This window comes from Zalophus californianus, chromosome 3 (genome assembly GCF_009762305.2).
Source record: "Zalophus californianus isolate mZalCal1 chromosome 3, mZalCal1.pri.v2, whole genome shotgun sequence".
In the NCBI taxonomy this organism is placed as follows: domain Eukaryota; kingdom Metazoa; phylum Chordata; class Mammalia; order Carnivora; family Otariidae; genus Zalophus; species Zalophus californianus.
Genome location: NC_045597.1, coordinates 160,297,770 through 160,312,994, shown reverse-complemented (window position 1 = coordinate 160,312,994; position 15,225 = coordinate 160,297,770). Strand labels below are relative to the sequence as shown.

At 39.8% G+C, this 15,225-nt stretch overlaps 1 protein-coding gene across 7 annotated transcripts in view; it reads right to left on the bottom strand.

The window, feature by feature from the left end:
- Positions 1-15,225, bottom strand: part of SPATS2L (spermatogenesis associated serine rich 2 like) — a 160,018-nt gene that overhangs the window by 30,014 nt on the left and 114,779 nt on the right. For 6 of the 7 annotated variants that reach the window (XM_027589995.1, XM_027590001.1, XM_027590000.2 and 3 more), the window contains 2 exons: positions 6,476-6,682; positions 5,006-5,141 (listed from right to left, as the gene is read on the bottom strand). In XM_027589995.1, coding sequence (XP_027445796.1) covers positions 5,006-5,141; positions 6,476-6,682 — 343 coding nt within the window. The remainder of the gene's footprint in view (positions 1-5,005; positions 5,142-6,475; positions 6,683-15,225) is intronic. The other variant, XM_027589999.1, reaches the window with a different exon arrangement.

Here is a 15,225-nt window from a genome sequence, read left to right as displayed (position 1 = left end):
AAGTTTACGTTTAAAATTTCCTGCGGCACTGATAAGAAAGCACCATCTTTCAGTCAATGTTAGGTTATTCACTAAGAGAACAAATAAAAAACTCCAAGAGCACAGGAAAACCAGGCTTTTAGCATCAAATGGAAAGCCACGTATTAACAAAAAATCAGCTAAAAGTTTGGGGAATGTAAGGGGTGGGCTGGGGAGAACCAACCCAGGAGGAAAGAATCCTGCTATGTGATAAACCTGCAAGGAAAGAAAAATTGTCTCATTTGGACTCGAATTGAAGTCATTCCAAGGCTGTATGTTCCAAGATTTGTACATGATTTGGGCGCCCAAGGAGCAGCAGACTGGGAATGTGGGACACAGGGCTGCCTCGCTTGTTCTGGAAGGCCCCACTGGCAATTTCCCCTTCGGGAGGCCTTCTCAGAAAAAGGACACAATGTTTAAAATGTCACAGGGATGCTTATCTGGTCGGTGTGTGGGGCCACCCTGCTGACTACCCTGGTGGTCTGTGTGTGGTTTTGCTTGGCTACCACGAAGCTTCCACGGCAGACAAGAGGCCCACTTCGGAGTGAGATTTGAGGGATGCTGGAAGACAGACTTCATTTCGGAATAGCTTTTTTTGCAGCCTGAAATTCTCACTTGTAGGCTTATTCCTTTGGCTGATGGAGAGGGTCTCAACGCTCTGTTAACATAAGAATTAAATATATCACTTTGGGAAGGAGGACCCACGGTCATCAGAAGGATGAGGTTAGGGTTAGTGTCAATCGTTACTAAGAAAAAAAGGAAAGTGATATGGGGGCCGGGTACAAGTTTATCTTGTAGTGAGTGGTGTCGTGGGGAGGAGCCCCTGGCCCGCAGGGAGCACCTGTCTTTGCTGTGGGGGAGGACACCCCAAGGTGGAGAGAAAGAGGAAAGCAAGGGCTAGGGGTGTGGGGGCGAGCAGGGCCTGGAACTCCTGACCTACTCCAAATTCTGCTGAAGTAAGACCTGGCGTTGCTTCAGGAAAAATTAAACATGAGGTATAAGGACGCATGCTTGGACTGATTTCCCTTTCCTACCTGAAAGCAAAGCAGCCTAAAAATATTGTTCCTCCCAGCCTCCATTCTCTATGACACTGTTACCCCATCCCCAGCACAAGCTCTACCCTCTGGCTCATTACCATCTTCCATTTCCTTTAGGAGTGCTTTTAATTAGATGTTAAATTGACAATAGCACCTAGCAATTTTTACAGCCCTGTTTTGGAATACTTCCTCCCCCAGCATATGGCACAGCTATCGAGGATTATTCTCCTTCCTTGATGTTTTTTGAATTTAATGTTTATTGTTCATTTTAAGCCTGCACCATCAACTTGGACACGCACACACACACATTTGTGATGAGAAGCTAGACTAGTCTGCACACAAAGCAATTATATCTGGCAGCTAGGATTCCAAAGGATGAATATTTTCCAGTTGTGGTAGGGGGCCAATCATATAGAAAGGAAACCAGCTGTTTCATGTTACTTCCTGATGTGACTTTTCACACAGACACTCATGTTTCAAAATTTATTTTCCGTTAAGACTGCGTGAGAGCATCATGTCATCTTTGGTGCCCTCTCGGATCCCCAATTCTTTATGGGAAAATGAGAATGATCCATGTAATGATCATTCAGCCTTATGTAACTGTGTCCTGGTCGCAGGCCAACTTTGAGCTACTTCATGGTTTTCTTCAGTAACTGTACTGAATAAAGCGTTCTTCATGGCCAGGCTGAGTCCAAAAAGCACTGGGTTCATTTTATTCAGATGCGTGCTCACCGGGGACTGGGCATGTGCAAGCAAGTGCTTTCTCCCAGTCTCCCTAAATCATCGTGCCCGTGAATCCCAGCAGGCTTTTGGAGAACTTGATCAGGAAGGATTCACCTCCTGAAGCCCGGCAAAGTGAATGTTTAGAATGTCTTAACTGAGAGTGTCTGTTTATTTCTAAGCTCCACGCAGTGCCCGTTGAAGGCTCTGGTGAGGGCGCCGGATGGCCCGAAGCAAGGAGAGAGGAAGCTAGAAGTGCAATGTAGCTTGTGCCCAGGGTGGGTTCAAGTCTCTCTCCGAACCATCACTCGTTTGGGAAATCTCCAGAGGCCTTGTCCCACATCTTCCGCATCTGGATACGCCTTACAAGGTAATCCTGAGGGTCTGACTCTATTAAATGAATGACGCTGCATTCAAAATTTTCTCTAATGCCTGGAGTCCAAGATTACACCCCCAAGAGGAAAACTTCATTTTTGAAAACATGCAAGCTGCCTTCTTCAATTCTGTGACCTGTTATTTTTTAAGAGCAGCCCAATCCCTGAAATTCATCCATTTCTCCCCCTCAGAAAATGAGAGGAGGACTTTATCCAAGTACATCAATCACGTCGCTTAGGCTAGGCTGCAGGCTTGTTTGGAAGAGAGAGGTAACGTTTTTCCGTTTGGCAGAAATGCCTGCTGATGGTCGATGAGAAAGAATTCCTTTTGTTTTATGTTTAAGCTAACATGTATGTACTTATTTTGGCATCATTTTTATTAAAGGTTAGATCGGAAAGCAAGCACTGGTGTTTACGCATTTTTGTAGTAACAGCACATAGAAAATGGTTCATCTCTATTTCTTCTTCTTCCGTTTGGAGGAAAAGTGCCATTTGTTAGGAGGTGACTTTTAAACAGCAGTGCTGCCTGGCAGAGTTCATTCAGAAGCGATCCTACCCAGCAGTTTAAAACAAAATGTGACCCACAAGCTGAGAAAAGATACACAACTTCCCTGGGTGCTGCCTGCCCTGGCACCACACTTCCAGGTCTTGAGTGAAACACAGAGAATCAGTTATAAATCTCAAGATGTCTCGTGACCCATGTGGTGCTCGTTTTACTAAGGAAATAAAAAAAAAAAAAAGTACTCCAAGCAGCTGGAGGAGAGAGGTAACTTGAGGTCAGTGCTACATTTTGTCAATTAGTGTGTGAGTCACTCAGAGGGAAGGTATCATACAGAGGCCCCAGAGGAAGAGTTTACTCTAAAATACCACACAAAAGAGTAAGACAGAGTGGTCTTCCCTGAGCAGTTTACTAATGCCTCCAGAGACTAGGAAACTACGACCCCCGCGAGCCGAATCTGGTCCACCGCCTCTCTGCATTTCATGCCACAACAGTAGAACTGAGTAGTTGCACAGAGACACGGCCGGCTGTAAAGCTCAAAATATTTACAAGCTTGCGCTTTATAGATAAAGTTTGCTGACTCTGGCTCTGGAGAACAGGCCTGGAAGTTGAGTGTGCTTATATATATATATTAGGGTAACTTAAGGATAGATTTAAAAAATCACAGAACTAGAAAATTTAAAAATCAGTAATACTAATAACACCTTTTGTTTGTATAGCACCTTTATCTTCTCTAAGGACTTTCAAACATATTCCTGCAGTTTGCTTTGAACAATTAGTTTATCATCTGATCAGACAGAGAAGAGTTCCACTAAGGTGGAGATGACATGACTGGGTAGAGGGGAAATGATCCCTCACTGAATGAGGGATCATTCAGTCTCTGATTTTTTTTTTCAAGTCTCTGATACATTATGCACACTGGGATCTTATATTATATGTAGCAGACGGTTTAAAATTCAAGACTTCTAGATTATGTTAAGCGTAATCCTTGGTTTTATACAACTCTATAATCTGCTAAGAAGCGCATCTGTGTCAAAGAAAGGACTTGAAAAGGACAGCTATGTAGAACATGGGATCAAATTCTAGAATCATGGAGAGCCAATGAGGTACAGAGAACACATGTGAGCCTGGGTACTGTGGATATGTTTTTCTTGTCTTTATATGTTTTCTCTTTAGCACCCTGATTTTCCTTCAGGAAACCACAGCTCTTCAACTCTCAGTCCATGAGATTCAGGTGGGGCTCACCCGACCACTAACTCTGTGGTGGGCACATGGCCCTGGCCTGGCTAGTGGGGAGACTGTCCCTCTTGCCACAGCGACCGGTTTAGGGACAGATACATGACCCAGCCCAGCCAATGTGAATGAGCCCTTGGACTTTTGCTGGAACTGGTGGAGACAAAGCTCTCTTTCAGATCACAGGGACTAAGGATTACGTAAGCTGGGAGCTGCTAGGGGGTCATCTTTGCTACCACATGGAGAGATCATACCTAAGAATCAAGCCAAGAATAAGCAGAGCCAGGAGATTGTAGGAGATGCTGAAAGAGGAAAGGAAGGAGAGAAGGAGAAAAGGAGAAAGGGAGGGAGTGAGAGAGAAACTGAATTCTCAGAACATAATTTGGGCTTAGAACCAAATTTGCCTAAAGGAATCTTCTGGATTTTTCATGTACATCAGCCAATAAATTATCCTTTGTTGTGAACTAGTGTGACTTGGGTTTCTGTCACATGAAACTGGAAGAGTCTTGACTGATACACTGAGAACTTTTTCTACTGACAGTAACTTAACCTTTACCAGTAGATACTTCATTTCAGTCGTGCACGTGAGCAAATATACAGAGCTCAAAGAAATGTCTCCCATCAACATCAGTTGCAGAGTGGGGCAGGGCAGGACCAAAACCACACCAGTGTATCATTTCTTAATTCCAGTCTCAAGATACCCAAGAATGGGATTCTATCACTAAGCTTGCTTAAGATGTTTCTGAGTTTTGTTAAGGGAGTCTTTCTTATTTTATAATGATAAGGCTGGAAAATATTTTTTTCTCAGTGGCATTCATGATATTAGCCTTCCAGGGATTTGTCAAAAATATCATTTGTTGAGGTTGTGTTCTACATCATTCATATACTTTGGGGCCAACTTCAAACTCCAGTGAATTATGTGTATCGGGTTTCTTCTTATTCAAACATTTTCCCTTCTTTTTTATTCCCAAGATATAGGCCTCTGCCTGCAGGACTTAAAAAAATTTGCTGAGTTGTTCTGTGATGTTTACGTATTAAATAAACAACATTTCCCATCAGATGCTTTTACCTGTAGGAACAGCTCAAGTGCCGTAAGTTTATAGTTTCTAAGTCGAATTACTCACCAGTTGTGTAATTCAGCAAAGGCAGCTTTGATCTTCTTCACTGAACTATCCACTTCTTCCTTGATCATGACACGGTATCTCGTTAGAGACACAGTGCAGCGTTGCAAATCCTTCACCGATTTCTCAATGTTTGGGCCTAAAAGTAATGTCATGAAAAAAATGTTAAATTGAACACTTTATCTTTTTCTATCTGAGCTAAACAACAACAACAAAAGCAGCTAACTCCCCTACCCCTAATAAAAAGAGAGAGATTTATCTTTTGTTTTTCAATGAAAAAAGAAAAAAGTTCTGTCAAGAAGATGTTTCTGTGTTTATAACCCAGACTTTTAAAAATCCACAGCGGGTGACTGGTGCTGTGGTTTGACTAGTGGGTGCTGCGGGCGGGCCATTTTGGGCACACGTGCCTCCCTTGTGCTTTGGAAAGAGGCTCTGATCATTATGTTCTATTATAGACGACAGTTTCTTAGAATCTGATTATGTCTGAAGACCATTCGTGCCGCTGGCTCTCACCACTCTGTGTGGTTAAAAGCCAGCAGGGCTTTTGGATGAGGAAAAGGAGATGGAGATTGGGAGAGGTACAAATGAGCTCAGGAGGGGAGGGAGCACTGGTGCCAGGTACGCTGGCTCTGGCCCCATCAGTCCTGAGCCAGGCCTGTAATTAGAGCAGCAGCACTCAGAGCTGCTCAATGGCTGCCAATCTCGCCTGATCTCCTGAAACCATCACCAAGGTACACAGATAGGGCAGAGCAAATGGGCAAATTGTACGGATCCCAACAAGGCCACGTTTCTTAGAAGAAAGAACTCTCCCTCAAGAGAAGTAAGAAAGTCTATCAAACCAAAGCGAAGGAAATCAGATACAACTGAGGCTGAATGAGAAGAATATCATTTCATCCTCTGGGAATCAGAGAGGATGTGATTTAGCCCCTTTCGTGTTTAATACCAGTTATGTGTAAAGTATAACTAAGTTCAAAATATAATAAAAACATAGTGTGTCAATTATAAAATCCTCTTTCGGGGTTACACTGTCTGCAAGGTTAACGCAGAACTGAATTTACATGAGGAAGGTCATATCAGCCTCTAGATTCATCTTCATTCAGTGCAAGTTAAGAACATGTGTGCCAGGGAAACATTCGGCAGTCACATTACTAAAAGGGCTCCCACATTAATGTTTGCTTCATAAAATATGAGGGTACAAAGGATTCGTGGTGCAAATTTATCCATGCCTACGAAGAGAAGAATGACCACAGAGGGGCAGAGAAAGGGATGTAATTCCTCTTAAACATTTGAGACCTTTGACGAACATGGGAGGAATCACATCTACTTTTTAAACTATGTGGGTCACAGAAAGAAATGCAATTGCATGTGCATCTCTCTTCACTAAGCAGCATCCTTTGGAAAATTCTTTCATTCTGGCACTTCTCTGAGTGTGCAAAATGTGTTGAATCATTTGTGCAAAAGAAATCACTTTACCTCTTTTCTTTGCCAACTCATCTGGCTTTATTTCAAGATGAGCTGCAGGGGTATTGGACTTAACAGGAGATGTTTTTGCCTTAGGCTTGCTTGGGTTACAAGGCTGCTCAGCTGACCACTGTAGGCCATCTGACCTCTCTGGTGTTCCATGTATAGGTTTGGGGTTCCCATCTAAGGATAGTTTCTGTTGCAGTGGTCTGTTGCCTTCTGTAAGAAAACACCAAATAATGACTGTGAAGTGATAAACTAAAAACACTGATGAGAAAGTGATGGGGGAATGCCAAGATTTTTGTTTTTGTTTACATGTTGGCAATAATGCCCTGTTGCAAACAGTGAAGAGACTGCTTTAATAGAATCTCCAGAAGATTTGAGGATATCCTAGAAATACAGCCTTGCGCTGGGAGTTGGAAGACCTGGGTGGGCATTTTGGCTCTGGTAATTACTCATACGGTGGCCCTGGGCAAGCCACTTAACATCTTGGAGCCTTGGTTTCCTCACTCGTAATGAAGGTTATTAGGAGATGAAGAGATTTTTGGATTTTTTTTTTCCTCATTTAGTAAAGGTGTAAGCATCTTTAAGTAGGATTTCATATTGAGGCTATAAAAATGCAGCCTTCCTATCTCCAAGTGCTACATTAATGTCTTGTGGTATTTTATTCTGAATTAATGAAGGCAGAAGAGTGATTGCAGATAGGGCAAGAATGAAGTGACAACAGGTACTATAATCATTTCACTTAATCTATGGAGGGATTAAATCAGGAAACATAATATCTCTACTATATTTAAAATCTAGGGAGTCAGATTGTCTCTAGAGCTTTAATAGATGTGGCAATAAATTAGCAGCACATTGCTCTCAGCATCTTTTAAAGGTAGGTTTCTATTTAGTTATTGCTGGAGTGAATTAAATGGCATCTTAGTGGCCGGAAAAGGAAATGTATCACCCTTAACATCTTACAACCAGAGAGAGCTTTGGGTGTTAAAAAAGGGAAGCCAGAGTGCTCTTGAAAGCCAGGTTCTTGGAGAAAGCTGAGTGTAGTAGAGAGAGTGCAGGTATGGATCCAGGAGACCCATGTTTTGAGCTTCCCTGTGTCCTGGATGCACCTGTAGGAATGACTCCACTTTTTGGTTGACTGTAGCTCACACTCAAACAGAGCACAGCACCACCTCTATGAATCCCGGTCCCTTTGCGTCCTGCCTCACTTCTCTCTACTCCAGTGGCACCTCATAAAAACTTACTGCATTATATTTTAACACAGGGCTTATGTGTCTGCCCCTCATCCCTGCCTTGAGGAGGCTAGGACTCCCTTGAAGTCAAATACTGAAATCTGATTCATTTTTGAAGCCCTAGTCCTTGGGTCTGGCTCAATAGCTATCTGTAAAATTGTGACTGAATTAAAGTACCCTTAAAATGATTTCATAGGAAAAAGACACAACAAAACAAAGAACCTTTCCTAATACTTGCCACAAACAATTGGAGACTATACTGGGAGGGTGCAAAAGACTATCATCTGGGTCCTAGTCAATTTGATTTTAGACATTTAAGAGAGGTGTAAATTTTACTTTGGTTGAATCCATCATTCATAACTTATATATCAAGAAAGCACAGGGGTGCCTGGGTGGCTGTTGGTTGAGCGTCTGACTCTTGATTTCGGCTCAGGTCATAATCTCAGGGTCATGAGATTGAGCCCTGCATCAGGCTCCATGCTCAGCGGGGAGTCTGCTCGAATTCTCTCTCTCCCTCTCCCTCTGCCCCTCCCTGCCGTGGTCTCACTCTCTAAGATAAATAAATAGGTCTTAAAAAAAAAAAAAAGCACAGCATACATCTTATGGGCTTAATGATGAGTACTCTCTAAAGGGAAATTACAATACACAATGAAATGTTCAACAAAGGTAGTGAACAAATTAAGTACTGAAAACAGCATTTCCTCCAGTGGTGAAACAGATTTAAATGGTAGTATGCAATTTTATCTTTAAGTATACTAAAGTAGAATTTCAGTGTAGGGCAGTGGTTATCAAGGTTTATTGTGCTTGAGTTCTCCCTTAGTACTTGTTACAAATGCAAATTTCCAGAAAACACCTCCAGGGATTTTGATCCAGCAGTGGGTCCAGGATTCTACTTGCCAGGTGATTCTGTTGAGGTGAAGATGGATGGCACCATCCACCTAAAGAAACTCTACTGCATAAGAGGAAAAACTAATTTTTTGATGAGTCTGTAAATGTTTTGTTAAAATAGTGATTAAGTGCAGGCTCCAACTCACTCCCTCTCTAAATCTTAGTGAAGATTCAGCCTTGATGAAATGTTATAAATTGAGAATCTAAAATATAGCGCATTGTGCACAGTGTAGTAAATTAGTCTTATTCTTGAAAATAAGGGGATTTATATTATAGCCTAATGGAAATAACGATCTTAGAATGAAGGGAAAGCATTATTCTGTTGGATGCATAAGAATTTTAAATGGAAGGCAAGCATGCAAATGAGCATGGGTTCATTAACCTACAGCTGAAAATATTTTGTTTGTGTCTCAGAGAACTGGTATGTGGGTTACTGGTTCATTTCATCATTCATCCAACAAAAATTCATTGAGAAATATGAATAGCAGGTTTTTTTTTTAGGGGCCTGAAAAGCTGTCTTATTGGTAGAAATCACTGAACACTGGAAAGATCTGAAACTCTCAAAGATGGTTTGGATATATTTGCACATTGGCTGTACAGATCTGTCTCCAAATATAGTAAAACTCTGGGGCTCTTTCAGATGAAAGCTGGTGGTAAGTTATTCAGCTATAACAGAATTAGGTTCATCTTAACCACAAATCCTGATATTTCTAGCAACAGAATAATGGGGGTCCTTTCCTGGATACCGTGATTTCCCTCTAACATTATGGCCAGAAATACCATCAGTTCTCTTTCTGAAATCTACTTATAAACTTCAACAGACTGTAGCTTACTCAGAGTTTATTCCAATCTCTGTTCAATAAGGTAGCCACTAGCTCTAAGTGGTTATTCAACATTTGAAATGTGGCTTGACTAAATTGAAATGTGCTGTAAGGGTAAAATTCACACTGAGATTTGAAGCCTTAGTACAAAAAAAAAAGAATTAAAAATATTAATTTGACAATTTAAAAAATATTGATCATATGTCAAAATGATATTTTGTGTGTATTTAGATAAAATATATTATCCAATCTAAATTTACCTGTTTCTTTTTACTTTTTTAATGTGGCTACTAGAAATTTTATTTTATTTATTTATTTTGCTAATAGAAATTTTAAAATTACATATGTAGCTCACATTATATTTCTATTGGGTAACACTAATATAAATCAGAAAGAGCATGAGATATTGATCTAAAATCTGCCATCCCTACTAATTTATATTCTAGACTAAGAGAGTTCTGATTTTAGTGAAACCTTAAAATATCCTCTGCAATTTCTACATGAGAAAAGTGGTGACAGAGTGATGTATGTCTTGTTCATCACTATATGCTTGGTGCCTAGTAAGTACATGATGAACACTGAATGAATGAATGAATGAATGAGCATTATTCTGGTACTTTCCATGCCTGGGGCCCTTCTAGTTACAGGGAGCCTAGTTTGATATGAATCTCTGGCTGTGTCTTTATCCATATTCATCAAATACTCGAATCAAAGTAGTTACATTTTGGAAAGAAAAGTTATCTCTGGAAACACCTAATCTGCCCAGATCTCAATAAATACTATATACATTTTAATTTAATCCTAAAAATGGCTCCTAGTTTATATGTTTTTGAATTTAACTATTACCTGAGCCTTCCCTTTATTAAAAATACTTATCAAATCCCAACATATATGGTATACATCTTCCTGAGTATCATTCTGATTTCTGATTCAATCTAACTCAACAGATACATATGGAGTACCTGGTATGTGCAAGCCCTGGCTTATTCATAGGAGATAAATGGGACATAGTCACCCTGCCCTTAACAACTAGTATGTAAAATGTGAAAAAGTAACATAAGACCATAGCAGTCAATCTGAGTTCACCTTTCCCCACCGAATTATGTTGGCACCTCTGTTGAAAATCAATTGACTATATATGTGTGTTCTATTTTTGGACTACATTCTATTCCACTCATGCAGTTGTCTATCCTCACCCCTAACACCACACTGTCTTTTTTACTGTAACTATTTAATGAGTCTTAATATCAGGTAATATATGTCCTCCAACTTTGCTCTTCTTTGTCAAGATTGTTTGGGCTAACTTAGGTCCTTTGCATTTCAATGTAAATTTAAGAATCAGCTTATTTCTACAAAAGCAATCAGTGTATTTCTACAAAAAATCTGATGGGAGTTTGATTGGGCTTGAGTTGAATCTATAAGTCAATCTGGAGATATTAGTATCTTAACAATATTGCATCTTTTGATCTTTGAACATGATACATCATGCCATTTATTTAGCTTTTCTTTAATTGGTCTCAGCATTGTTTTATAGTTCTTAGTGTCTTGTGCATCTTTAGTTAAATTTATTCCCGGGTATTTGAGATGTCTTAGGCTACTGTATATAATATTTTTAAAAACTTCATTTCCCAATTGTTGGCTACAAAAATACAACTGATTTTTTATATATTGAACTGTATACTTACTTACCTTGCTAATTTCCTTATTAGTTTTTTTTTTGTCTTTATAGGTTTCTTAAAATTTTCTATATAGGTAATAATGACATCTGTAAATGCAATTTAGTGTCTGTCTTTCCAGTCTTTCCTTGCCTTATTAAACTGGTTAGGAACCCTAGTACAATGCAGAATAGGTGTCCCTGCCTTGTTCTTGATCTTAGGGAAACTGTATCCAATATTTATTATTAAATACGATCTTAACTGTAGAGCAGATTTTTCATATGTTTATTAGGAAATTCTCTTATATTCCTAGTTTTCTGGGAGTTATTATTTTGCCAAGTGATTTTATTTTGTCTCACTTATTGAGATGATCATATTGTTTTTCCCTTTTATTTTATTAATATAGCAAATTACATTAATCGGTTTTTACATGTTAAGCCAATGTTGCATTCTTGGGGAAAAAGCACACTTGATCATAATGCATTATCTTTTTTATATATTGCTTACTTCAACTTGCTAATATTTTGTTGAAGATTTTGCTTCTTCATTCATGAGCAATATTGTTCTGCTTCTAATGACTCATCTTTCTCTTCATTATAGGTCACATTTGATTGCTTCTTGTGTGGATTTATTTTACAGAGCAAAACATAAACTGTGGTGGTTGTTTTTTGTTAACATTACCAAAGAAAACAAATCTTCCTCTTGGGAGAAATATAGGACTAGGTTTCAAAGATTTTCATAATATATGTACAGTCATGTATGTGTTCAGACTCGAAAGTTTCTGAAAACACTTTTTTCTTTTTAGATTTTACTTTTCAGGGAAAGCTTTATGTATTTATAAGCAGACTGAAAGAAGTATACCCAGAATTCAAATCCAAGTTTAAGAAATGTGTTATATATAAGAGTAGGTCTAAAAAAATTATTTTAACTCACTGAGTTAAGATCCTACTATACACAGTAAAGCACAGTCTCTTGTACACAGTAAAGCAGTTGTCTGATGATGATTAACACAGTATTATAAAGCAGTTCTACTCAGAAAAAAACTGAAAAAGAAACAAAGTATAATTTTGTTGTTATAAAATTATGCCTAAAATTGCTAATGTCTGTTCCTGAAAGTATGTTACATTCACCTAAAAGTAATTAAGTCAATATGTTAGTGTTTTATGATAACTGATAATAATAATAATAGTTCTTTGATCATAATCTTAGTGTTCTTAAATATTCACAAAAAGAGAAATGCAAATGGAAGTGAAACATCTTAAAGTGTTCCATCACCCTACTAATCAGTTTTACAAATAAAAACAATGAGATTAGTACAATCTTTCTGGACTGCAGTATATTAAGAATTTCAAAAATAATCATATTCTTTGAACCCCAAAATTCCATTTCTAAGAAAATATGCCAATGAAATCATTATAGTTGTTTATAAAGATTTATATATAAGAAATGTTCACTACAGCATTATTTACAATAGCAAACAAATGGAAACAATCCACATGGACAATAGTTTGGGAATAAAAAGGAATATGTCAAATTCATAAGAACACAGTGTGGCCATTAAAATCATGTTTTAAAGAAATGAGGTAATGTTTATCATGTCATGTTAAGTAACAAGAACACAAAAGTTCACATACTAAATAATATTTGTTTTTAAAAATCCTATATATCTGTGCAGTTAAGAAATTCTGAAATGAAATTTAACAGTGGTTGTTTCAGGGAGGTAGGATTTTTTTTCCCCTTAAACCTTACTTCATTTTTCAAAAAAACATTTTTTTTAAAGATTTTATTTATTTGTTTGATGGAGAGAGACACACAGCGAGAGAGGGAACATAAGCAGGGGGAGCGGGAGAGGGAGAAGCAGGCTCCCAGGAGAGCAGGGAGCCCGATGCGGGGCTCGATCCCAGAGTCCTGGGATCATGACCTGAGCCGAAGGCAGACGCTTAACGACTGAGCCACCCAGGTGCCCCTCAAATTTCTTCATTAGTATTTTCTTCTAAAACCAGAAATACAAAATTCATAATTGTCTTTAAAAAGTAGCATAGTGACTTCACAAAATTCAACCTACACTTCTTTACATTATTCTATCACTAATATTTCCATGGAGAAAGGCTTGTTCGTCCGAATGCCTCTCGTGTCCAGTTAACTGTTTTAGGCGCCAGAACTACAAGGGTGATTAAAGACAGATGTGCTCTCAGTCTTTCCAGAACTTGCTGGGTATTAGAAAGACACATAAATCAAACTGCCACACAAACAAATGTAGAATTACAGCTGTGATAAGTGTTATGAAAGAAAAGTGCACAGTGTTCTGAAGTCTGTCATTGGCGTAGCTGACTTTGTGCTAGTAATTCCCCAGGCATCACCTCTGCTCACCCGAAAGCCTGTGAACTAACCAGGTTAAGGAGGCAGCAAAGTGCAGTCCAGGCAGAGATGGCTTTGGAGGCAGGAGGGGGCACTGTGTGCCAGTTATCAAGTTACCGTCTCTTAGCTCAAATCTCCCCTTCTTTGCCTCACTTTGTGGTGCTGGAGCTGGCCCCTGCAAACGATTCTCTTTTGCTGGCTAGCGGGATGTTAGCTTTATCAGGGGAGGGCGATAACGTGACCATGCATGCTAAGAGAGCAGGCATACTCTTCTCTTCCCGGTCTGGTTCTTTATTATGCTTATTTGTCACAGGAGCTCTGGGCTGCACCCCTGCTGCGTTCTCCGAGTCCCTGTGGCTCTGAGCAGGGCCAGTCTCCCTACACCCTCTGGCAGTGGTAACATTCTACAGAACAGCCCGATCCAGGCTCTGCAAGTTTTTGTTGTTGTTTTGCCACCATAAGGCTGCATGTTCCTCTGATGGCCACGTACCTTTGATGGGAGCAGAATCTCAGTCTTGGATTGGAGGGCTCTCTTTATTGTCCAACCTTCCTAGAGATAGTAACTACTCTCTTGCGTGTCTAGATCCCTTTTAGTAATTAACCTCCTCCTGGTGTTTCTAGTGTTTTAGTAATTCTCTGTATTACCTTCCTCCCATTCAAATAAACCATGTGGGTTCTGTCTCCAGACTTGAACCTGACTGATACACGCAGCCAGCATGAGGGACTGAGAGGGGACCAGAATGGCTGGAGTAGAGACAGTAAGGAAGAGGAGGCCATACAGTGAGGCTGGAGCTACACACAGGGGCCAGACCATGCTGAGCCTGCAGGCCATGGTGAGACTTTTGGTTTTTATCTTAAGAGTTCAGAGTTGCGGTTTTGAAAAGATTTCAGGATACAGAATGACTTAGAGGGGAACAATGAAAATACTAGGAGATTAATCAGTGAACCCCTCTAGCAACACAAGCAAGAGAGGATGATGGCTTTGGTGGGAAGGCACAGGCAGAGACACAGTGAGAACTGGATGGATTCTAGGAATATTTGGAAAAGAAAATCGACGGGACTTGTTGATGGACTGGATGTGGGAGGTGAGAGAGGGGAAGATGTCAGGACTGATGCCTAGATTTCTGGCTTGCACATAAAATAGATAGTACACTAGGATCAGGAACACTGAGACTGGGAGGGAGATCATGAGTTTACTTTAAGCATGTCGTTGAAGTGCTTTGAACTGTTAAAGTGAAAATGTCAAGTAAGAGCCTGGAAAACAGAGTTGCCTGGACTGGGAAGATGAATTTGTGAGCCAGCTTACATAACTAAAACTCGGGCATGGTTGAAATGATTTAAGAAGATGGTATGGTTTTATATGAGAAAGGACTTGGAACCAACCAAGCCTTGATGAACTTCTCCGTTAACAGCCAAGTAGAGAAGAGTGACCCTCAAAGGAAACAGAGGAACAATGAAGATGGAGGGAAAATCAGGAGAGTGTCATGTCATAGGCACCAAAAGAAGAGACAGAGTAATTAAGGATAGAGTGATCAACAGCACTGAATGTTGCAGAAAGAAAAAAAGACAAAGGATTGCAAAGTGCCTGCTAGATTCAATACATGGAGGCCACTGATTAATTTAGTGGGAGCAACGTCTTTGGAGTGATGGGGCTGTAAGCCATAATGAATAGGTTGATAAGCAAGAGATAGAGGTGAAGAAATGGAGACAGTGAGTAAAGATAATTCTTTCAGATGTTACAGAATAATGGTCTAGTGATGAAGCCCCACGAAAACTCTCCACATTACAGTGATGGTGCCCCTGGA